The sequence below is a fragment of the Mauremys reevesii genome, linkage group 1 (genome assembly GCF_016161935.1).
Source record: "Mauremys reevesii isolate NIE-2019 linkage group 1, ASM1616193v1, whole genome shotgun sequence".
In the NCBI taxonomy this organism is placed as follows: domain Eukaryota; kingdom Metazoa; phylum Chordata; order Testudines; family Geoemydidae; genus Mauremys; species Mauremys reevesii.
In genome coordinates this window covers 32,810,053-32,835,465 of record NC_052623.1, presented here as the reverse complement: position 1 = coordinate 32,835,465, position 25,413 = coordinate 32,810,053, and the positions used below count along the sequence as shown (strand labels likewise).

The 25,413-nt window shown below is 44.3% G+C and overlaps 1 protein-coding gene across 1 annotated transcript in view; it reads left to right on the top strand.

Moving 5' to 3' along the window:
* Positions 1 to 7,725: 7,725 nt before the first annotated feature.
* LOC120395214 (high-affinity choline transporter 1-like) overlaps positions 7,726 to 25,413 on the top strand; it is a 29,332-nt gene continuing 11,644 nt past the window's right edge. The window contains exons 1-4 of the mRNA XM_039519404.1: positions 7,726 to 7,975; positions 12,117 to 12,230; positions 16,350 to 16,505; positions 19,828 to 19,976. Coding sequence (XP_039375338.1) covers positions 7,798 to 7,975; positions 12,117 to 12,230; positions 16,350 to 16,505; positions 19,828 to 19,976 — 597 coding nt within the window. The 5' untranslated portion in view covers positions 7,726 to 7,797. The remainder of the gene's footprint in view (positions 7,976 to 12,116; positions 12,231 to 16,349; positions 16,506 to 19,827; positions 19,977 to 25,413) is intronic.

Genomic DNA, 25,413 nt, shown 5'->3' with positions numbered 1-25,413 from the left:
AGGTAGCAGTGCAGAAGTAGGGGTGGCATGGTATGGTATTGCCACCCTTATTTCTGCATTGCTGCTGGTGGGGCACTGCCTTCAGAGCTGGGCACCCAGCCAACAGCTGCAGTTCTCTGGCCATCCAGCTCTGAAGGCATCACAGAAGTAAGGGTGGTAATACTGCAAACCCCCGCCCCTAAAATGAACTTGTGACCCCCCCCCTGCAACTCCCTTTTGGGTCAGGTCCCCCAATTTGAGAAACGCTGTTCTCCCTCGTGAAATCTGTAAAGGGGTAAAAACACACAAAAGACCATATTTCATGGGGGGAGACCAGATTTCATGGTCCATGGCATGTTTTTCATGGCCATGAATTTGGTAGGGCCCTACTCATTCCTGATCTGGCTGGATTGGAAGGACAGCCCTAGAAGTAAAAATCTATTACCAACTTGCTGCACCATCTACTGCCCACTTCTGTGATCCCAGCCATGCTAAAGTTATGCTAAGCAGAGGAAAAGTTTCTTGGGAAGAGACCTCTTCCTCAGTTGTTATTAATATACAGTGTTAAAATGCAATGACATTTATGTGACTGAGTGCTATTGAGTATCCTCTTACTTTACCCAGACAAACGCTATGATGTCATGGCTTAAACTTCATAAACAATTGGACCTCTCTGACCCTAACCCAAACCTTCACAGTCCTGGCTTCCAACCTGATCATGTCTCCTCAGTTTCTTTCCATATTCTCTTTCTAATTTGCTGTTGATAAAGAAACAAGGCTTGTGGCTTAGAAACTTTATAACTTTTTCTTCTAGTAGGGAACTTGAAAAAGCTAGCCAGGTAATATTACCATTTACATTATGGTAGCTCCTAGGGGCCTGAGGACTCTCATTGTGCTAGGGACTGTAAAGACATAACTAAGAGGCGGCTCCTGCCCTCAAGAGCTTACAGCAGGGGTCAGCAACCTTTCAGAAGTGGGGTGCCGAGTCTTCATTTATTCACTCTGATTTAAGGTTTTGCGTGTCGGTAATACATTTTAACGTTTTTAGAAGGTCTCTTTCTATGTCTATAATATATAACCAAACTATTGTTGTATGTAAAGTAAATAAGGTTTTTAAAATGTTTAAGAAGCTTCATTTAAAATTAAATTAAAATGCAGAGCCCCTCGGACCGGTGGCCAGGACCCGGGCAGTGTGAGTGCCACTGAAAATCAGCTCACGTGCCACCTTTGGCACACGTGCGATAGGTTGCCTACCCCGGGTTACAGTGTAAGCAAGGTGTCTTACTGCAAATGAAGACTTAAGCAAATATCCCTGGTGCTTTTGTGAACTAAGGGACTTTACATCCACTTATAACTGGCGGCAATTGCGATTGAAGAATGTCAATCAGTGGACACAAAGAGCTAACTAGACTTGCCAGTCTTGTCAAAACCAGCCTAGATGGATGAGCAAAAGGTGGAGGAGTGAGATAGAAAAGGAAGTAGACTGAAAGACTACCAGATGAACCTTGTCTGATGGAAGGTTTTTATGCTCTCTCTTGGCTTGTCTGTTTTTCTTCAACCCAAAATGAATCATCCTAACTGTGGGAAATGCTTTGAATGAAGGAGATTTGCTCTAAATAAGACTACAAACTGCATGGGTGCTTTTAGTTTCCTTTAGAAAGCAGAAGAATCCAGGCTTTAAGATCCACATAAGCTGTGGTTAGCATCAATATAAAGCTACAGTGGGAGCCAGTTAGGCTGCGTGTTAACTAAAAACCAATCATCATGCCAGGACCCGTCATTCTGATAGCAAGATGAACTCTCTCACCCAATTCTAATGATCAGGTTTGCAGTATTGACAACCCCAAATCATGACTGGCTTAGACATCATCCGAGTTAAAACATAAGCTTTTCACTGCAACTATGAAGACTAGAAATTTACTTTTTAAACAAAATTAAAGATGTGGGTCTCATGTAGTCACATGACTCCAGTAGCTGGGGTTTTAAGAAAAAACACCATATATTGTGAGACTTACAATAAAATGGTGAATCTTGGCAACACCAGACTTGGGGACAGATCCTGGCATGTTACTTCCTTTCTAGGCTCCTCAGTTGCCTGTCCCTCATATGGAAGTTGGATCAGGCTCCTATATGGAGGATAGTTCCCACTAGCAACTTTTGCTGCTACTGCAATCACATGGAACTTCCAGCAGTAGGGCATCTGCTTCAAGCACCAGCATCTATTCCTATTGCACAAGACTTACCACCAGCATCCTGGCCTTCTTCATCCTCCCACAATAAGGTGAGAGTCCCTTTTGCCCCTGGAAGCCCACAGACTAAAGAAAAAAATGTAAACACTTAAAAACTTTTCCCACAGCAGGTATCAAAGCTGACCAGCAAAAGCCACAGCTAGTGCCCTTCTGCCCAGCACCCAGCTCTGCCCTGCTTTGCTCCATGGGGTACCCCTCCCCACAAACACTAATATGTTTAATGCTTTTATCCCAGTACCATGTCACGGCGTGGTGTTGTGCACAGGCCTGTACTCTTAAGTTGTCCAAGATAACAAAAGTCCAACTCAGCGTCTTACATACAATTGTTTATAAAAGTCAGCCACAGTTAAAGACAGCCAGCCTGAATTAGCCCAAACAGAAAGGTCTGCTGATACCACCCAAGGACTGTGATGAGATTATCTGTGGTAAACAAAAGGAAGATGGAATTGGTATATTGGAAATTAGGTCTAATGGTGAATGAAATAATGAGGGGATGCGCCATTCTACCCACCACCCCCTTTTAAGGTCCTTAAAAAAAGAGAGAGAGAGACTCTGTGGGAATTGTGGATGATTGGACTGGTAGAAATGAGTTTTACCATCATGGCAGTCACCATCTCCTGGGTCCCTAAGCAGAGGTGTCATTTCAGATAAATCCAGGGTTGGGGGGGAACCTGCATCAGCATAAAACATTTTATGTGAATAAATTGAATCCTGCAAAATCTCCCCCACTCCACACCCCAACCTCTCCCACAAAAGTGGAAGATATAATGGAGCACACAGACTTATGAACAGTTTGGGAGGAGATAACTGCCCCCCCTTGCTTCACAGCAAATGACACCCCAACCCCAGAATCCATTGTGACACCATTGGGCCTTTATCGTCCTGATCCAAAAAGGCGTTCTGGTTAGACTGGGCCAGAGAGTGACGCCTGGATGACACAGTCACCTCCACCAGTTTTGGCTAAGTCTTGAATACCACCTGGAATGTGAGACGTGGGTTCCTGCCAGAGTCTAGCTTAGCCCGCCAAGATAACTCCATCTTTTGCAACACTCCTGTGAGCCCATGACCAGAGAGGCAGCTAAAAGCACCACATTTGACAGCCTAATGCAAGTTTGCCAGGTGTTGGGGTGTCTGAAAAGACCATATGATGTGCCCAGGCTTCTCCACCCTGAGGTTACAATTTAGAACTACAAGTCAGCACCAAAGGTGGAAGTGCATCTTCTATCTTTAGTGTTCTTTTCTCTCCCCTGCACAGGTGCCGGCTTCCTCCTTTCCCCGGAGGTGCTCAACTGCAGCTCAGCCCCAGTCCCCACCCCCACTCCACCTCCGAAGTTCCCGCTCCCACCCTGCCTCTTCCCACTCCCGCTCTGCCCCCGCCCCTTCCCACTCAGTTCTGACGCCTCCTCCAAGCGCACCCCATCCCTACTCCTCCCTCTCCTCCCGGTGCCTCCTGCATGCCGCTGAACAACTGATTGCAGAGGGCAGGGATGGGGAGGAGTTGATTGGTGGGATGGCCAATGGGCGAGAGGTGCTGGGGGGAGCTGGCTGCCAGTGAGTGCTGAGCACCCACTAATTTTTTTCTGTGGGTGCCCCAGCCCTGGAGCACCCACAGAGTTGGCGCCTATATTCCCCTGCCTTTTGTGAGCGTTTGTCTTCAAGGAAGCAGGATCAGACTTAACAACAGCTCCAGCCTATCTCAATTAACTTTTTCTCTTTTCCTTCCAGAAAGGATAGTTATTACCACCTTTAGCACCCTTGAACGTACTGTCAAATGGTGGTTTCCTTATATACAGTCTCTACAACCACAGGGAAAAGCAATAAAGGGTATTGTTAAAATGAAAGCCTGACTTAATATTTTACCTTTAAAATGCTTTTGCTGTTTTTTCTTCGTTTTCTGTATATGTAATGAGGTAATAAAGATTTTTTATGAGGTATTCACCATAGAACTAATAGGCCAAAATCTCTGTACTCAAAACCCTAAACCTTGTTTAACTGTTTAGTGCTGTACAGTGACAGGGTCATGTTAACATCTTTGACTCTCTGGGCCCATTTACTCCACCAAAATTAACTCAACAGTGGCAACTGAGTTTTGTCCCAGTATGTGTTGCTAATGATAACCCCGGTGCCCCTAAGAAATTGAGATATCCTCTCCTCTATCATGGTCCTGGCTAGGCTCCATCACAGATTCCTCCATCAACTATTGTCTTAACTCCCTCTGCAAACATATACCGCACTTCTGGAGACATTAACTATTCCCCCAATCAGTATAAAAGATGTTGGGGCAAGATGTTGGGAATAAGACTCTACACCAACTCTTGGGCTGTGCATTCAGCAGTGGGCTACAAAGGGCTACATTTGCTTGGAATAAGCACTCATCTCTTTGGGTAATGGGCTGAGTAGAAAAAACCATTAGCATGCTAGCACTGTGATGTGGAGGTGGAACAAGGGCTGGCCTTGTAGTAGAAAGGTGCTTGTTCTCACTGCAGTTCCATAATAGTTGTAGGGAGAACAGCAAACATAGAACTACCATCTCAGATTACACCAATATTCAGAACACACACAGCACTTCACATTCATTAATTTTACAACGCTGGGTAAAAGCGTTTTACAGATGGGGAATCCAGGGCACAGTGAGATTAAGTGGCGTGGTGGTCACAGAACTAAGTGATAACACAAACAGGACTAGAACTCAGCTTCCTGGCCAGCATCCATTTCACTGGACCATGCTGTGGAACATTTGGCTGAAAGGCAAGTGGACTGCATTGTAACAAAATATGATTATGTCTATTATTCGCTACCAAGTTGTTCTCCTTTTGCTGTTGTTCCACTTCCATATCCTATTTGGGAAAATAATAATAGGAGATATACCCATCTCCTAGAACTGAAGGGGACCGTGAAAGGTCATTGAGTTGAGTCCAGCCCCCTACCTTAACTAGCAGGACCAAGTACTGATTTTTGCCCCAGATCCCTAAGTGGTCCCCTCAAGGATTGAACTCATGACCCTGGGTTTAGGAGGCCAATGCTCAAACCACTGTGCCATCCCTCCCTGCCTCCCTAAAAGGGCATCCAGGACCTTAAACATTTAACCTACTTATGACATCACACTAGGCTAGTCATAACTTCCCAAGGACAGACTTGAAACGTCAGTTCAGCATACTTTTGCATTTCATGCTTCTGGCTATTGTATAAGCAGAGGGCAATGGGGGTTTTCCACTTATGAAGACCCAACCTCACTGTAAAATTACAAAGATACAATCACTTGCCACACTCTTTAATGATTATATCACACTTCCCATTTTCAAAGAATTGTACAGATACTAATCAGTCCCCAGAACACCCCCATGAGGAAGGTGGTGAGTTTTACTATTCCCATTTACAGAGGGGGAAACTGAGGTGCAGAATGATTTAGGGACTCCCTCTGGACTCCATATTAAGAAAAGGTGAACACTTAAGGTGCTGATGCACCTGGTCTAAAAATGCAAAGATGAAAGACAATTGCTGGAATCACAGGTTCAAATTACACTATGATCAATTTGGTCTCTCACTTTTCTGAGGTATCATGGATAAAGGTCCAGTCCTAAAAGCCTTTATTGTTTAGCCCAGGCTTGAAGAAGAGCTCCGTGAGACTCGAAAGCTTGTCTCTTTCACCAGTAGAAGTTGGTCCAATAAAAGTTATTACCTGACTTGCCTGGTCTCCCCCATTTATTCAGGTGAGAAGTCTCTTTGAAATCAATGGGAGTAGTCACATGGGTGAGAGTATGCAGGATCAGGCACAAACAGAGAATCTGGCAGCTTTACTGCATGTGATGTTTTCTTAGGAGACTTTGAAAACTGAGATCCTATCAGCTTTGCACAAACAGTAAAGATCTTGTATCTCACTTTCCAGGACGGGTGGGATCTACTGCCCTTAGCCAATTCCACCTCTCTCTCACTGCAAGCCAGTTGCATTTCAAGGGTGATAGATTATAAAGATTAGATAAATAGTAAAGCTCTTGGGAATAATGGAGCTCTATAAATGTAAAACATAATTAAGAAAGTAAGGCTATTGTTTTCTGATTTGAATTTTAAACACATGAATTTATTTATAGCTGGTTTTAATTAAAGTGAATTTAAATCTTCAGCTGTTAATTAAAACCCCAACTCAGAGATTTTGGAGGAGCAGGGATATTGCAGATTATGGTTTTAACAGTATAAAATACCAAGACTCCTGGCTCTCTTTTTTAATATCTATTTTTCTATTGCTATGACAGCACAGTTCTTGAAATATTATTTAATATTTTGGGATATCGAGGTTTTTAACTATTGTAGGGAAGAGACATGGTGATCATTACATTGAAACTGAATATTCAGGCTGATCTGAAAGTGAACATCAGTGGAATTTAGGAGCCTAAGTGACATAGGAGCACAAGTCCTATTGAAAGTCAGTAGGACTTATACATCTAAGTGATTTAGGTGCTTTTGAAAAATCTCACCCCCTTACTGACTAAGACAGTCACTTGTGCCAGCCAAGTTTTCTGTTCTATACCTAAGGACAAAGGCTTATCTTTAGCTTTAAACCATCTATCATCTATTATTTTATATTACATGGACTAGCCCTTGAAAGCAATACAATGCTTAATTACATGTGGGGAAAACCGGGTCACCAAAAAAAAAAAAAAAGATTAGATTCTTCACCAATAGAGCTGGAAATAGGGTGGGGAAATTGTCAGAGAATATTTGTTCAGATTTCAAAGTGGATTTAAACTGACTTTTTGCCTCCACAAACATTCGATCCCCAGTGACAATTAAAAAGACAGACTTTGGAAGGACAGTCTAATCCCTTCTGCTCAGGACAAGCACATTGGCAGTGCAGTCTAGGGAAACCTTGCCTTGCTATATCTCTTCTGGGGACAGAGGACTGGAGTCTCCCAGGTTCTGAAGACTTGATGCAAAGCCCATTGAGATCATTGCAAAGACTCCCATTGATGTCTATGTGCCTTGGATCAGGCCCTCAGTCTGGTACTTTACTCGAGTGCCACATTCATTTGTACATTCTTTGATGTCTTATTTTGTATTCATTTTGTGCATATTTCATAGTCTGTGTCATGTCCCAGCTGAGGTGGGGCTGGATTCTGCTGTCATTTAAGTCATTAGCAAAGCTCCCACTGACTTTAATAACAGCAGGATTTAGCCCTTAGCCAAGAAATGTCTCTTCTCCTTGACCTATCTACTGATGCAGGACTGGCTATTTCTTCACTGAGGGCGGAGTCTGAAAAGAGGGTGAGAGTCTGAAGGGAAAGAGCATGTTCCTCTTGGTGCCAGTCTGGGGCATGCTGAGCGCACGTCAGCTTTGGGATCATGTAATCATTCCTATCACTTTGGGAGACCACTGTTATTTCTTCCTCTGGGTTCTTACAACTCAGCAGGAATTCAAAGTGAGCTAATTCACCACAACAGGGCATTTGTGTATAAAATAACAAAACAAAAACCCTTAATGCTTTTCCAATCATAAGACTTTTAATCTTCTGTGAGGTGCTTCGCATTAGTCCTGGTGATCAGAATTATTTTACAATACAGCCTTTTGCAGAAAATGGCTCTAAACATCCCCGGTCTGGTAGCCACGACTGTGTTCTATGCGATAATGTTGGCAACTGGGATTTGGGCTGCTTGGAAAACCAAAAAGGAGGAGAAGAATGCAAACCGAAGCGAGGTTGCCATGGTGGGAGGCAGAAACATGAACATTTTTGTGGGATTATTCACCACAACTGGTGAGTTTGTTTCTTAATATTAATTCCTGTTCTAGTTTATAATATATATTTTAGATCAGTAAGAGTTTCTTAAATTCTGTTGTGAATTCTACTTATATAATTAACCTAAGGAGCTGTCTTCTACGTGTATTTGGGTTCAGATTTTTTGGCTAGAGGAACTGTTCTTCTATGTACCTACTTTAATTTTACTGGCGCTCTTGGTTTGTTCTTTTTTTCCAGTAGCACAGGATATCAACAGGTGATCAATGGCTCCATATCTAGTTGGCAGCCAGTATCAAGCGGAGTGCCCCAAGGGTCGGTCCTGGGGCCAGTTTTGTTCAATATCTTAATTAATGATCTGGAGGATGGAATGGATTGCACCCTCAGCACGTTTGCAGACAACACTAAACTGGGAGGAGTGGTAGATATGCTGCAGGGTAGGGATAGGATACAGAGGGACCTAGACAAATTAGACAATTGGGCCAAAAGAAATCTGATGAGGTTCAACAAGGGCAAGTGCAGAGTCCTGCACTTAGGATGGAAGAATCACATGCACTGCTACAGACTAGGGACTGAGTAGCTAGGCAGCAGTTCTGCAGAAAAGGACCTAGGGGTTACAGTGGACGAGAAGCTGGATATGAGTCAACAGTGTGCCCTTGTTGCCAAGAAGGCTAGCGGCATTTTGGGCTGTATAAGTAGGAGGATTGCCAGCAGATTGAGGGATGTGATCATTCTCCTCTATTCAGCATTGGTGAGGCCTCATGTGGAGTACTGTGTCCAGTTTTGGGCCCCACAGTACAAGAAGGATGTGGAAAAATTGGAAAGAGTCCAGCGGAGGGCAACAAAAATGATTAGGGGGCTGGAGCACATGACTTATGAGGAGAGGCTGAGGGAACTGGGATTATTTAGTCTGCAGAAGAAAAGAATGAGCGGGGATTTGGTAGCTGCTTTCAACTACCTGAAAAGGGATTCCAAAGAGAATGGATCTAGACTGTTCTCAGTGGTACCAGATGACAGAACAAGGAGTAATGGTCTCAAGTTTCCCTGGGGGAGGTTTAGGTTGGATATTAGGAAAAACTTTTTCACTCAGAGAGTGGTGAAGCACTGGAATGGGTTACCCAGGAAGGTGGTGGAATCTCCTTCCTTAGAGGTTTTTAAGGTCAGGCTTGACAAAGCCCTGGCTGGGATGATTTAGTTGGGGATTGGTCCTGCTTGAGCAGGAGATTGGACTAGATGACCTCCTGAGGTCCCCTCCAACCCTGATATTCTATGATTTTATGATCATATCAGAAATCCTCCCCGTTCTATCTTTTATATCCTGGAGGCAGTGCCATCTAGGGATTAGGGTCAGGGGACTAAGTATCATGGTCTCTGTTCTCAACTCCATAACAGTACAGTACAATATCAGTACCTCTGTGAAGTGTTTTGAGATTCTCAGAAGAAAGCTGCTATGTAAATGAGCAATGTTATTATATGAAATACAAGTGTCTGTCTGCCACTGAAACACATACAGGCTTCACCACCCCAAACTGTTGAAAATTCTACTCAGTTCTTACACATAAGTGTAATCAAATAAGTTGAGCCCTCTATTCACTAGGACAGTGGTTCTCAAACTTTTGTACTGGTGACCCCTTTCAAATAGCAAGCCTCTGAGTGCAACCCCCCCTTAATTAAAAACACTTTTTATATATTTAACACCATTATAAATGCTGGATGCAAAGCAGAGTTTGGGGTGAAGGCTGACAGCTCACGACCCCCCATGTAATAACCTCGCAACCCCTGAGCGGTCCCGACCCCTTGGTTTGAGAACCGCTGCACTAGAAGAAATGACAAATAAGGCTGAATATCAGGCAGAATGTCTTCCCACTGAGATTGTGGAACAGCCTCCCAAACGGATGGAGTGGATCCCACTGGCGCATGCAGATGTTCAAAACCGGACAAAGCCTTAGAAAATAAATGGAAGGGAACATTGCGTGGCAGAAACATTGACAATAGCCTGATCCTGGAAGTCACTGAGGGGGAGATTTCCAAAGGCCCAAAGGGGAATTAGGCGCCCAATGGTGAACACCTCGGAAATCTCCTGCAAAGTGCCAAGCATCCTCAGTGCCCATTGCAGTCAACGAAAAGTGTCAGTCATTCATACATTTGAGCCATAAATGACTTAACAGGGTCTTTTCCACCTCTCTGACTGGTTAATAGAACTTTAGCAAATTGATCCAACCCTACCTGGAGCAAGTAAACAGAAGGTTCAATAGAACCACCCAGAGGCAGATTAAAAAGAGTTACCTGAACTAGGGATAGGAAGAACCAATTAAAATTTTACTCCCTTGTTTGCCTACCAAGTAGGATGAAAGGAAATGGGAATCTGTCTTGCAGATAGCATTTAAACCCGATTCAGAGTTCTACTCCACTGGATAGCACTTCTATAGGGCATTGAAATATTTTGAAGAATTGATACTGGAAGTTCAGAAATTCAGTGGTCAGGATGTTCTATTCCATTCCTTTTACATTTCTTTACCTGTCCATCATTACCACCAGACCACCTCATCCCTATTCAGATACAGGGTTTCCTAAGATGAGAATTGGCCTCATAACCACATCAGAGACATGAGTGTATAAATGTGTGTATGGTAGTTGTGAGGTTTGTGCCAGAGAGAGTATGTGTGTATAAATGTGGGGTATAGTAATTGTGAGGTTTGTGCCAGTGGGTAGTACTCTCAGAGTACTTAAATTTTCACATCCTTGCTTCTATGGGTTGTGAGAGTTATGTTGCTGTGTAGTAACCTTACCTGTTCCATCACAAAGTTTTTTGTGTATAAAGTTTAAGCATTTGATGTCGTGCCTACATTCAGATTATCTGGTGTCTCCTGCTGGGAGAATGGGGGAAGGTGGAGCTGTGCCTGTAGCTGCCGAGAGGGGTAAGGAAAGGATCTGTGCCAAGGGGGCTGGGATCCCTGACAGCTGTGCAAGTGGTCTGACAGCAGAATTTAGACAACTTTCTGTGATGGCCATTGCTGATGATTTCAGCTATTTAATAAATGATCGGGACTCTCATAGCTGCTTTGTTCCTCAACAAAAGCCTTTATTGTTTACTCATTTTTTGCTCTGATTCATTAAAGAAATAGTTGGACAATATGACAAAGTTCTCAGACATGGTTTCCTCAAGGTAGGCACTTAAATTCATATTTAGATACCTAAATAGAAGTAGCCTTGCTTTCAGAGTTGCTAAGAGTAATGGTTACTGGGCTAACTGCACGTAATACACCTCCTGGTCTCTCCAAGCATATCTCCTTCTAGGTCTGAGAAAGAAGTGATGGCCTTAGTGTGGAAACATGGGTTTCTCCCACTCTTCGACCAGCTGCTGGGCTGCAGTTCCTGGTGTGTCAGTCATGATCACCTTAGCAGGTCTGACTGCTCAGACCCTGCAGTCTTATTCCCTCTAGGACAAATTAAGGTTAACAACATTGTATTTCAAAAATAATCAACTGTTTTCTTTGCACCCCTGCCCTACCCTCCTCCCGGTATTATTATCTTCATGATTACTATTATTAAGAATAATATTAATAATAAGCAGTACTCACCTACATTCACCAGGGGTATTTCTTGCTGCTTTTTGTAGCACTCAGCAACTCCCGATCTTGTTGTGCAGAGATGAAGAAATAAGAGACGTCCCTTCTAAGAAGGGGCTACTGGCAACCCTACAATGCAATGACAGTGGTAGTTAGAGATCAAGCAGCTTCCTCAAAGCAAAGTATTATTTACTTAGAACAGTGATTCTCAATCAGGGGTACGTGTACCCCTGGGGGTATGCAGAGGTCTTCCAGGGGGTACATCAACTCATCTAGAGAAATGTTTCTCAACTGGGGAGGGGGTTGCAAACCCTAGGGGCATGGGTGTTGCAGGATGGGTTTAAGGGGGTTGCAAGTGCAGGGCTGACATTAGAGGGGCAAGCAGGACAATTGTCTGCAGAGGCAGATTTACAGCAAAACGCAGGGTGCCCTGGCACAGGGCCCCCCAATGACAGGGGGCCCTAGGGCCAGGCAGCTGCGGGGGCAGAAGCTTGGTCCTGCTCCATATGCCTTATCTTCTAGCACGAAATATGACGGTAGCCATATGATTTCTTCTTTTTCTCAATTTCCTCCTGCTTTTCTTTTTTTTCCAGCAACTTGGGTTGGAGGTGGCTACATCAATGGGACAGCTGAGATCGTGTACCTCCCTACTCGAGGGCTGGCCTGGGTCCTGGCTCCAGTAGGATATGTTCTAGCTTTTATCATTGGTAAAAACAACAATTCAATTATTAAATGTTTTCATTGCAAAGCAGTTTTAGCAACATGAAAATTTAGCCTTCTTGTTGTCCAGATGCCTATATTCTGAGTTGTCCAACTCAAACGGTTGCATAAAAGTGATTATGAAAGTCAGCAAAAGTTGGAGACAGAAAGGCACAAACTGGATGTTCACATTAAAAGAACTCTGTTGAGGGGTCTTCAAGGATCCTGTTAAACTCCTGGTTTGGCTTAACAACAAACTGAAAGATTCTAGAAATGGGAGAAAATTATTCTCATTTAAATCACCAAAATGCATTTTTATTGGTTAATTTTAATGAAATGAGGTTGCTCCCCCTTCTTGGACACTGCTTATTTTGGGGGCTGGTAGGGGTGAACTTTACCATCATGACTGCCTCTCCCATCATTTCCTGGGGTTACCCGCACACTCTAGGGGCACCCACCTTTACCCTGTTCCTAGGGCTCAAGGCATAACCCCACACCATAGGGCAGAGGTGGGCAAACTACAGCCCACGGGCCACATCCAGCCCACAGGACCGTCCTGCCCGACCCCCAAGCTCCTGGCCCGGCTAGCCCCGGCCCCTCCCCTGCTGTTCCCCTTACTCCACAGCTTCAGCTCACTCACTGGGTGTTTGCAGGGTGTTTTACCAGTGAAAGAGCCTCACACAGTAATATCCTTAACCTCTATTTATTAACAATCACCAAAACAAAATGCACATGCAAAGCATACAGTGCTCACCGCTCCCAATAAAGCTGATGAGCTTTTCCTGCTGGCCAGTGAAGATCAGGTCATCCAGGGACTCCAGCTTCTGCACAATATGGTTGGCAGGGTGTTGAGCCTGATCTTGGGCTGTGTTCTGGAGTTGGTTCCAAAGAATTTCCTTTTGGACCCCAGTTTATATAGTAAAACCTGAGTCCTGCTAAGCTATACCTTAACCGATCATTTTACTGAAGTATTACAAAATAATTCTTTGACCAATCCTAACAATTCTTCACCCAATCATGACCCACCACTTTAGTTGAGTTATACCTTGCAAAATTAGTTATGTAACAGACAGAAACAATGAACCAGACAGAAACTATGCAGATAAACAATAGAGAAGTAAGGACTATCAAGGGAAAACAATAGAGATTTCACAATCACAACTGTTGATTCCTTGCCAGACAGAATGCTATTAAACAAAGTTTTCTTTAAACATCTTAATATCTGTTTTTTTATCTGGCGATGGTGGCTACTATTAGAACAGGATCTCCTTCTTAACAGCCCAATATTACATTATTTTAATGTAATTTAAACGGAATGTGAGGATGTGACTTTCTGCTTCTTGGCTCTTGGCTACTGCTCTCCTATTATGGCTGCAGAAAAAGGCCTCAGGCCTTACACTGGGGCCTCAGGATCTACCTTGATACTATTGGGCTGTAATCATCCTGATCCTGAAAGGCTACCAGAGCAGACTTAGCCAGAGAGAACCAGATGAAATTACCACCTCCACCAGTTTCATCTACATCCTGACCACCACCTGAGATTTGGGTTCCGGCCATCATCCACCTCCTTCATATATTATTTGCCCTCTCTATCTTGTCTCTTCTCTGGACTATCTTTCTCATTCTACCGTCTGTCTAATAAGAGTCTGGCTTAGCCAGACAAAACAACTCTACCTTTTGAAACACTGCTGCGAGCCTGTGACCAGAAAGGCAGCTAAAAGCAGCAGCCTTAGACAGCCTGACAGAGGTACACTGCGCGGGTAAATCAACTTTCTGGGGGACGTTGTTGCCTACAGCTGGAGTCCCAGAGTCTTGGAACTCTTTTCCCTTGGATCATCACCAGCACTGTTAACTTGAGGGGGTGCCATTTTCTGTGCACTGGTTTCTGCAGTCCAGAACCCTGGTCGTACTCACATTCATTAAGATAGAATCCTTTCTTTATGTGTCCTGTCTGTCCAGAAGAGTAGCAAGTTGTTGCGTTGCATGCGGGCCGGATAAAGCACAACAACCAATATGATTGCAAGCTGAATCATTTATTATTTACAATGCATCATATTATATAGGCTTCTCCATATTAGCAAACGTCAGACACACCAACATTACATTGCTGCTGATTGGTTCTTTGTCTGATACACACACTTTTCACATGCATGGCCCTTTGCTTACTGGTTTCCCATTTCCCATGCAACTTATCTGATCCCAGTTAGGCCACCTGGCATTTGCCTCGCTCTGGCAGTTCCCTACTTTCTCATAACAACTTTATCTAACTCCTCTATTCTTGTTGTCCTGCTGCTGTAACTTTCCACCAAGGCAGCATAGGGATGATGTAACCCGACAGCAAGTCACCCAGGGGCACTGACAGTAACCGTACTAGCTGGAGGTGAACTCGGCCATGGAGTAGTGGCCAGCCTCTGTTCTGCTTCAGCTGCTTGAGATGACTGATGGTCCCACTGGTGGTATCATGTCTGAGCCTGACCCTCTTGTTCCCCGCTGGTCTTTCCATGGTCTAATGCCTGGCTTGATCATCCTGGAGGACATCCCCAAGGGTGGACCCCTCAGAGTGGGTGTTACCACTTTGAGGTTGCCTTCACAGGTTTCTCTCAAGCCTGTCCTGTGTGGCATCAAGGTCTTGAGGAATTCTGTCTCTAGCAGCCCTTTTGGTCTCTAGAAAACTCTCCATTAACCATACTGTATCTGACAAAGTCCCAGGTCATGGTACAGTACCCACTCTCTGCCTTTTGCTGCCAATATCCTTACAAATTATTCAGTCACAATTGATTTAGCAACCTGAGCCCGAGACCTTTCTTCTGGGTGGAGCCATTTCCAACAGTATTTCTTCGAACACTGAGCTACTACCGAGGGTCTAGCCCCCTTGGGAGGCTAGACCTAAAAGATAAACAGTGAGTTTCCCAGGAAATGTCCAAATAGTCCAAAAAGCCGGACTTTACTTGTTTATAATCCTAGTCTGCTCCAAATCCAGGTTATGGTAGGCTACCTGTGCTGGACTTGTCAAGTACAGAGCCAAAAATCAAAGCACACTGCTCAGGGGCCACCAGAAAGCTCGTTCTGCTTTCTCAAAGGTAATTAAAAAGGCCCTAGCATCATTGTCTGGCCCCATCTTGTTTAGCTTCATGGATATTGGTGTGGGGGACCCACTATGGCAGTACCGTGCTTCTGAGGAGTACAGGGTTGACACAATACACTGTGTCATCTCCTTGTGGAACTCCTGCTGCTGGGTCATCAACTCTCTCAGCAGCAGGTGCCGTTGCATCATGTGAACTTGCTCTTGGGTGGTCCGTTGCTGCTGAGTTGCTTGCTGCTGCTGCATCTCCGCTGGCCACTTATACCACTGCTCAGGTTCCATCTTGCTCAGAGATACTGGGCTCTGTCTCCCTCTGTGGGCTTTTTCCCCCCTTGTATCAGGCATAAGCTGCCTGCATTCTCCACCACTTGTGGTGGGTGGAGGCACCTTGAGTCCCCATGGTTTGGGTTGCTTCCATCTCTAACACTCACATATGCCCTCTCAGTAACATTATGGAAAATCTGAAAAAATTCTGGATTGGAGTCAACTTTAACCTCTTGCCATGTTTGATTTCTAAACACACACAAAACAATGATTTTCTGTGCTTCTGAATTGGTCTTTCATCTCTACTCTGAAATAAAGTCAATGTAATGATGGGCTTAATGTAAAAAATAAACAACTTGGTAACAGTGACCCATGAATATTTTGGGGAGGAGAGAGGAAACCAGCCAATTTTTATTAGGAAGACATTTGTGAAAGGATATGATATAATGTATATCTCTTAGTTTTAATGCTGACATTCTCTAGAAAGACAAGATAGTTCTGATCAGGAGATACTCTATGCATAATTAAATGTGTAATTTAAATGTATTAAAAATGATAGAACTAACATGAAGTTTGCAGCCACCATATTGTTCACTCTGCCTGTTATAGCCTTTTTCCTCCCCTGTGTCTGTCTTGTCTATTTAGATTATAAGCTCTTTGGGGCTGGGACTGTTTATTACTCTGTATCTGTACAGCACCTAGCACAATGAGGCCCCATTCTTGTTTGCTTCTTAGGCAATGATTAAAATAATAATTCACCTTGTCATTTGATTTTTGCTAGGGGGCCTCTTTTTTGTAAAGCCAATGCGATCCAAAAACTATGTGACAATGATGGACCCCCTCCAAGAAACCTATGGGAACACTATGGGAACCCTTCTCTTTCTTCCAACATTGATAGGAGATGTATTTTGGTTTGCAGCTATTCTTTCTGCTTTAGGTAAGTAGATATCTTAAACATACACTCATTCAGAATAGATTTCCTTTTCCGCTCGCATCATGTGGCTTTTTTTAAGAGTCAGAAGTCTCCAGATCCTTATAGTATTTCTGCAGATACACAGATATTTGAACAGAACACAACTATTCAACCATAATAGGGAAATGAGCAATAAAAATCCACACAAAAGACCCATAGACCTGTTATTACACAACTGTAAGCTGTAGTATCTGAACCACTGCAGCAGAGTGTTTGGACTACTACTGCAAAGAGAACGCTGTAGTGTTTTATTTAATATAAGGGTGGGGTTAATTTTGTTCTAGTACTGGGCAGCAGTTCCCTGAGGACAAGGACGACAAACACATAGATTTGTAGCCCTCATGTTTGCAAAGGAAACTTTCTATGTGACCTAGGACAGGGCAAAGTTTTCCCATCAAAAGTTTTTTGTCCAATGGAAGATTCGGTTTTTGACTAAACAAAAATTATCATGGAGAGTGAGAGGAAGAGAGGCAGGGGGAAAGGAGGACTGAGAAGGAAGAGTTACAAAGGGTAGAAATAGCAGTGATGTTAAAGGTAGAATATTCTCCCTCTCAGTGATGCTAAAGGTGACAAAAAGGTACTGAACAAATAATGATAAAAACTAAATATTTAGCTACTACATACTTCCACCCTGTGCAAACCTGCCATTGACATCAGTGGGAAATCCACTTGTGCTAAATTTATACCCCTGCCACAGAGCATGATAATAAAGGGAAATTTGCTTTCTCCTCAAAGGAGTAGCTAGCACACTACAGGAAGTCCATTACAAGTAGCTGTATTCTGACTGCTACAGCATGGGTGTGGCCTAAATCTGTCCATGGATCCAGTGGCGAAGAAGCCCCATAAGGGAGAGAGAAGCAGGGACAAAATGACACAGTGGAGAAGCAGAGAGGGAAAAGCAGAGAAACAGCCTCGCTCTTAACACACTCGCCATTGGGAAAGAAAGGGGAAGCTGTGGCAGCAGTCTTAATAAGAAAGAGCAACTGGGGTAGGGCAAAAGAGGGAAGAGAAGAACTGGAGGTGCATGAAGGGAATAGAAAAGGAGAGTGACTTAGGGGGATATAAAGTGGAGAGCTAAAGAAATGAGATGGGGGATTTGATGAGGAAATAGGAGACACAGAAAAAGAGTGAAAGAGGTGGGCACAGGTACAAAAAGATGGGGAAGAGGATGAGAGACAGAAGATGAGAGAGACCAGGGGAAGTGTCAAAGAAGGAAAACTGAGATGTAGAAAAGAATTAAATTGGAAGATAGACAAACAGGAATGGTTTGTTGGGGGTGTTGTTTTCTGAGAAGACTTTGTGATAAACTCAGGACAGACAGCTGCAAGGGAAGGGTAGAAATGAGTCTCAGAAAGTTAAGAGACTCTCCTCCCTATCAACTGGGGGGTAACTACGGGTCAATCAGGTTCAGCTGAGAAGGGGTTATCAAAGTATCAATTAGAATCAGCTGAGAGGGAGCTACCTGAGGTTAATTAGGATCAGCTGATGCCAACTAAGGGCTGCCTGAGACCTTTTTAAACCCTCCCCTGGGGGGGGGGGGAGGAAGAGAAGAGGCCCTGCTGCTAAGAGCAGCAAGACAGCGAGCCTCACCAGGAGGAGAGGCAGTATTCTCTCCCACAAGGGAGGAAAATACGCTAAAAAGGACTGGTGTAGAGAAGGAACAGACTTCCCCTGTGTCCCAAGGGGGACCATATTACCCAAGCCTGTCTCGCCAGGGCTAAAAGTAGCGGAGGCTGGGGAGACCGAGAAGGTGCCTTGCCACAACTTGTAAAGAGAGTTTTCAGAGACAGGCAATGAAAATGATTAAGGGCCAGGCAAAACTTCCATGTGAAGAGAGAATGAAATGATTGTTTACCCTAAAGGGGAAGGGAATAAAATGGGACATGATAAAAGCAAACAAAATAATGAGTGGCCTAAAGAAGGTAGGTTAAGAACTTCTATTCACCCTCTCCATAATATAAGAGGAATGGGACATTCCATGAAAGTGCAAGACAGCAAATGTAATACTGATAAAAGGAAATGCTTTTGCACAATGCACATTTAAGCTGTGGAACTCATTGTCACAAGATATCACTGAGTCCCAGAGCTTACCAGGATTCAGAAAATGATACCCGAAGAAGTAGGTATTCACCCACGAAAGCTCATGCTGCAAAACGTCTGTTAGTCTATAAGGTGCCACAGGATTCTTTGCTGCTTCTACAGAAAATGATTAGATATTTATATGGATAATAAATATATCCAGAGTTATGCTAGTTTTTTTTCCAAAAGAACAAAAGTTTGAATAGGATAAGGCCTCAGACTGCAAGACATAAGCCAACTTCTAACTGGCAGGGTTAAGGAGCTTTCTGTGTGAATAAGATATTCCATGATTTCAAGTTTTCTTCCACCTTCCTCTGAAGCATCTGGTACTGGCCACTGTCAGAGGCAGAATACTGGGTAGGATGGAGCACTATTCTGACAGAGTCGAGCAATTCTTAAATTCCTAGGAAACCCAGACAGAATGACCAGATTGAGAGTCTAGGGATTTAGATGTGGGAGGAGAAAGTATGTGGATGTTGTATGGATGGGAAATGTGGAATACTGAGGATATCTTTCACCAAAGATTTTTTTTCTGGGCTAAAACCACTTTACACATCACCTCTGACTGTTACACATTGGTAAGTGGGTGTAAGTGAGTTTGAAGGAGCCTAGAGGAGTTTAAGCTGGTGTAACTTACACACTGACGGAGCTGGAAGATAGGACTGTAGCAAGAAAACCAACTCACAGGAGGATGTAACTTAAGTATGCCTCATCTTACTTTAACTCACACTCCTTTCCAGCCTCTGGGTGCATAAATGACACCAACTTAGATCTCCTTAAACTCCTTTATACCATCTCAGGTATCATTTCTGAAATTGGTCCTTGGTGTTTCCACTCACAGAGGAATCAAATGGGAAAGGGAACACTGAGACTGAGGACGGTTTGTTGCACTGCTTGAGGCTAGCCAAATTTTAGTACTGACCGAACTGTAAAAATGGAATATTCACAATCACCACCATGTTGGGGAGTCATTTAAAATAAAATTTAAAAAATTGTATAATAATTTCTGCTCCATTAGATGCATGAAGACTCCTTGCATCAAGTTTTGGTTTATAACAGGAGTATTGATTGCAGTTCTGTGACTGGCATGGTGCCAACTGTTTAATTATAGTATGTGTATGTGTAACCCACACACCTGGTTACAGATGTATGTATGTATGTTCGTGTGGGTGGGTGAGTATATATATAAAGCTGTCTTTCTTTGCAGGGGCTACAATGAGTGTGATCTTGGATATCAGAGGATATTTAGCTATCATCATTTCAGCATGTACTGTTATACTCTACACTTTACTGGGAGGACTATACTCAGTTGCATACACTGATGTGATACAGCTGGTTTTTATGATGGTCAGCCTGGTAAGGCCTATACACTTCTGTGATTTTAGATTGAAGTGTAGCAGAGGTACAGCACAAGAAACCTGTTTATGTAGAGAAGGGGCTTTTTTATTATTTCCTGACCTCATTATTGCATGGTTAATAACAATCTAAGACCTCATTAAAAAGCAGCCTTTGCTCCAAAGTAAATTACATACAGGATGTGAAACAGAAGTTCCTTAGTCATAAAACCAATGCCATTTTACCCAACATTAAATGCAGCCACTTCTGGGGTGGATGGTAGTAACTGTTTAACAGCACATACTCACGCTACACAACAGTTTAGGAGAAGAGAAAATACCAGAAATAACTGAAACTACAGGAAGAATTTAGTTTGATTGTACTAATTGCCCCACTTGGAATCGACCCAGTCACTGGGGCTAACGCTGCTACTATTGTGAAATTGCCATAAAATTTTATAGTGTATAGTGACAACCTCAGGGCAGGTCTACACTACAACCAGGATCAATGCTCTAAGATCGAGCCACCGGTGGTCGATTTAGCGGGTCTAGAGAAGACCCACCAAATTGACAGCAGATCACTCTCCAGTCGAACCCTGTACTCTACCCGCAACGAGAAGAGTAAGGTAAGTCAACAGGAGAGTTTCTCCCCACAGTAACTTGACCTAAGGTACATTGACTCCGGCTACGTTATTCATGTAGCTGGAGTTGCATAGCGTAGGTCGACTTACTGTGGTAGTGTAGACATAGCCTTAGTTTTACATCTCATCTGAAAGATGACACCCTCCAGCAGCACAGGAACCCTAGAAGGCAATACTGCAGCTATCAATTGACACAGGGGACGAAAGAGAGGTACCTATTGAATTCCCAGAAAACAGCTGGAGATTGAATCCAAATAGAGGGAAATAGTTCAAGCAAGTTCATGCTCCTTTTGGAAAAAACAGCTGACTCACATACAGTCCACAAAAGATTCTCTGATTTACACCAGTATAAATCTGGAGTAATCCCACAGAAAATACTCTGAATTTACACCTCCAAAATCCAGAGCAGGATTTGGCCTCATAGATTTATGAGTGTAACTAGATCAGAATCTAACCCAGTTTCAGTCCCAAGGATCTTTCAGTATGTCTTATTAGGACAAACACTTCACTGGCTTACAAGAGGATTTACACAGCAGCATAAATCAAATGTAAAACCCTTAATGAGGCTCGGAGCAGAGCACAGGGTGAAGAATAATTCTTTTATGAGGCTGTAGTGTTGTAGTTTCTAGGTCAATTAATCAAAAGACCAAATTTCCTAAGTCCTTCCAAGTGCCTTCCCCAGTAGCGTATTTTAAGTCAAGAATGTGTGAGAGTGCCAGAAACCACCTCAAAGTCAGAATTTATTAGAAAACAATTCTTCTTTCTGCAAAGCTGGAACATGCCATTTTCTAAATGTCTGTGTTAAAACAGCAACAGGTTCTCAAGCAATATACTAGTCAGACTCACAAAAAACCTCAATTCCGCCCTCTCTCCAAATCACTGTTAAACTGAGGTACAGGTTTAAAAATATAAATATATTTAAGAACTTAAGGGGGAAATATCATCAGAGAATATTTTAGGTATTTTTTTTAAAAAGATTCAAAATTCAGATTAACGTTACACTTGTGGGGGGAACTGCACACATGTTGGAAGATTTGGAAATGCTGATTTCAGGTACCCAAAGTTAGGTGAAAGTTTAAAGAAAAGTCCTTGCCCAATGGCGCTTAAAAACAACTCAGTTCTATAAGCACATGTGTAACTTTACTCATGTGAGTGACCCCATTCATTTCAATTACAGTTATGCACATGCTTAAATGTTTGTAGGACAGGTACCTACCTTTCCAGTCCTACACTGAGTTCTACGTGGGAGGATCCCTGCATTTACATAGACCTTCAATGAAATCCATGGGTCTGCAGGCAGGCATGGGGGTCTGTGTAGGTTTCAGAGCACAGTCCTATAAACACTTACATGAAGTACTTAGACAAGCAGTCCAATGGAACTAATTCACATACATAAGTATTTGTAGGATGGAGCCTTTATGGACATCCAAAACAATCCCAACAGAATGAGCAGTAGGAGGTGACTGTCAGAGTGTCGCACTTTAATTTGTAATGAATGGGTCTGTAACAACACTTCTAAATTAGATGGGCTGAAATTAAAACTCTTTAAATCAAAAACAGTGTTTAGTCTTAGCAAGGGCAGCTCTAGCTTCTTTGCCGCCCCAAACACGGCAGTCAGGCAGCCTTCAGCGGCTTGCCTGCAGGAGGTCCCTGGTCCCGTGGATTCGGCGGCTTGCCTGCAGAAGGTTCGCTGGTCCCGCAGCTTCAGCGTACCTGCTGCCGAATTGCGACCTCCCACAGGCAAGCTGCCGAAGGCTGCCTGACTGCCGCCCTCACAGGGACCGCCAGGGCACCCCTCGTGGCTTGCTGCCCCAGGCACACACTTGGAGCGCTGGTGCCTGGAACTGCCACTGAGTCTTAGCATATTAGAAAAAGATCATGATGATTATGACTCTGGATCCAACACCACCAATTCTGCAGCTCTGTCTTTGAAGGGTCAGATTACGGCACATATTCCTTAAAACAGTTACCCCACATATTCTAGAGAGACAGGGGGTGCCTACACAAGCTCTTCTTATGCCAGGATTATTATGAGTATTCCAAGTGGAAGAGGATGCATTCTATAAGTGGTAAACAGGGCCGGCTCTAGGCACCAGTTCAGCAAGCAGGTGCTTGGGGCGGCCAAGCAGAAGGGGCGGCACGTTGGGCTCTTCAGCGGCAATTCAGTGGCGGGTCCCTTGGTCCCTCTCAGAGGGAAGGATCGGCTGCTGAATTGCTGAAGAAGAAAGTGGTGTGGTGGTGGAGCAGGCGTCAATCGCAACCGTGGTTTGGTTTTTTTGTTTTTTTTTCCGCTGCTTGGGGCGGCAAAAACCCTGGAGCTGACCCTGGTGGCAAATGAGACACTAAAACTCACATAACCTACAGCTTCTGACCCCAAATCCCTTCCACAGAATGCTCCTCCAAGGCTCAACATGGGAGTGACTCACCGAGCTCTGCAGAATATTAATTCCATGCAGCCTGACTCTCCTCTCTCTGACACCAACTGTATGCCAATGTAACTCCATGGAGCTAATCCTGATTTACAGTGATGTGAGATGAGCTTCAGGTCGCATGGGTTTTGGAAGAGCTAGGTTTAGGACACAGCAGCCCTTCTCCTGACTGTAGTTTTTCAGGTGCAGAGATAGCATAAGCCAGGATCTGGCTTCTGCGTTTTTGTTCAGACCGTTTTACTCTAATATCACAAACAAAATAGTCACTAGGGAATTCAGGCAGGGAGATCCGCACAGGCCAAAGTGGGGAAACTTTAGTCTTCAGTTTATCTTTCCTTAAATGTTGCAAGAAGCCTGGGGTATGACCCAAGGGATAGACTTTATTTGAACTCCGCAAGGCTTTATTACTGCAGTCTTCCAACTGCTTTCATGGAACAGCATGGGCCCCCTCTGGTGGCTAGGTTAACACATGCGTCTGATGAAGTGAGCTGTAGCCCACAAAAGCTTATGCTCAAATAAATTTGTTAGTCTCTAAGGGGCCACAAGCACTCCTGTTCTTTTTGCGGATACAGACTAACACAGCTTCTACTCTGAAACAGGTTAACACTAGTCACTTAACCGGCAGCTCAGCCTAATGTGATCCAGAACATGGCTATAAACAAAACAGCTGTCTTCAAAAGGCTTTAGCCATTTAGGCAAGATTGATTTTTTCACCCAGAATGGGTGCTCAGGATGGGGTGAGGGAAGCAGGAGGCACCAGGAACAGTTGGGTTCCACAAGCACACTCACGCATAGCTAGAAATAATTGCTGCACTTGTGTCTAGAGAGCACAAGGAGAGTGCACCAGCCTCTCCCAAAGGGGCAGGACAGACAATGGCCTCACCCTATCTACGCCAGCCAGCAGAGACGCTCCCCACTGTGGGGAGTGTGGTGTTCTTCTTGAGGCCCAGAGAGCTTATATTTAACATGACATTATTACTTAAACACTTATAACACAGCAACAAGATCCTGCTATAAGTAACAGCCAGCCACAGCTTGCTCTGGCCTGGCAGTCTGGAACCCCGCCTTCCAAAATGGAGGATGACCTTTGGTCTCTGCTGCCACACCCCACATCCTTACAGCACAATCACAGCTGTTCCCCACTGGGAGGGCACTATGTACATGGGGCATAGCCACAAGTGGGCCTGGGTGGGCCGTGGCCCATCCACTTAGCATCCAGGTTCACACCCTCCAGCCTGGCTCTGCTCCGGCCCCAGCACTTGCCCTGTTTCGCCCGCCGGCCGGCACTCCAGCCAGAGGGTAGGGTCAGGGCATGGGGGCTTGCCCACTCCACCCACCCAATGCTCCAGAGGGGAATGGGGTCGGGGGCTTGCCCTGCTCCACCCGCCTGCCTAGCACTCCAGTCGGGGAGCGGGGTCAGGCGCTTGCCCCGCTCTGCCCGCCCAGTGCTCCAGCCAGAGAGGTGGGTCGGGGTGCAGGAGCTTGTCCACCCGAAGTTGGGGCCCACCCAAGTGTCATGGCCTGGCTACGCCACTGCTATATACAGTAGTACAACATAAAGGGGAGTGTACCAGTGAACTGCTCTTAGTCTTGTATTCTACAGGGCTTGTGTCTTCACATCACCACCTCCATGGGCCTTACAGCCAAAGCTGAGTTCTTAAAGATTTAGGGCAAAAGTAAACCTTCAGTTTTCAGGTATGTTCAGGACAGCAGCCTCATGTGCAGATCTGTAAAGAGGGTCAAGGCAATGCTCTCTGAGTGAGTCCCATCCAGGATTCTCAAGGGGGAAAGTGCTTGCTGTACCTTTAGAAGGCTCTCTGAGTTATAACAGTGTTGAGTTACCAGTACAGTATCTATTTCAGCGGGGAAAACAGGAAATTGCATTATCACTGCTTAATCATCATCATTGTTCAAGAGGCTGCATGGTTAATATTTCAGCCGCTGTTTTGTTAGAGCCAAATGGGATTGCTTCCATTTGATTTGCCACTGGCTGTTCCCAGCCCCATAGCAGTGTATTCCATCAAGAAGCTGAGGTAAATTGCACTGGATATGCCTACACGGGGTCAGGACAAGGCGAGGCTGTGCCATAGAACACAGCACGACACCCACAGGACCTGTGCAGCAGCCTCTCCGCAGGTTTATAGGAAACCTCAGGTATGAGGAAGAGTCCCCTGACATGCTTCCCCACTTAAACCAGCTTTAGGGCTGGTTTGTAGCACCAGAGCAATGCAAAGCAACCTCTCTGTACAAAACCAGCCACCTTATAAAATGACAAGGACAGAGGACCTATATGAAAAGAGCTCTTGAAAACAAGACAGAAGTTTAAATGGAAAGGTTAAACAGGACTAGGTACACCACAGTTAATTTTCCCCTTCTCAGCCTCACTCTA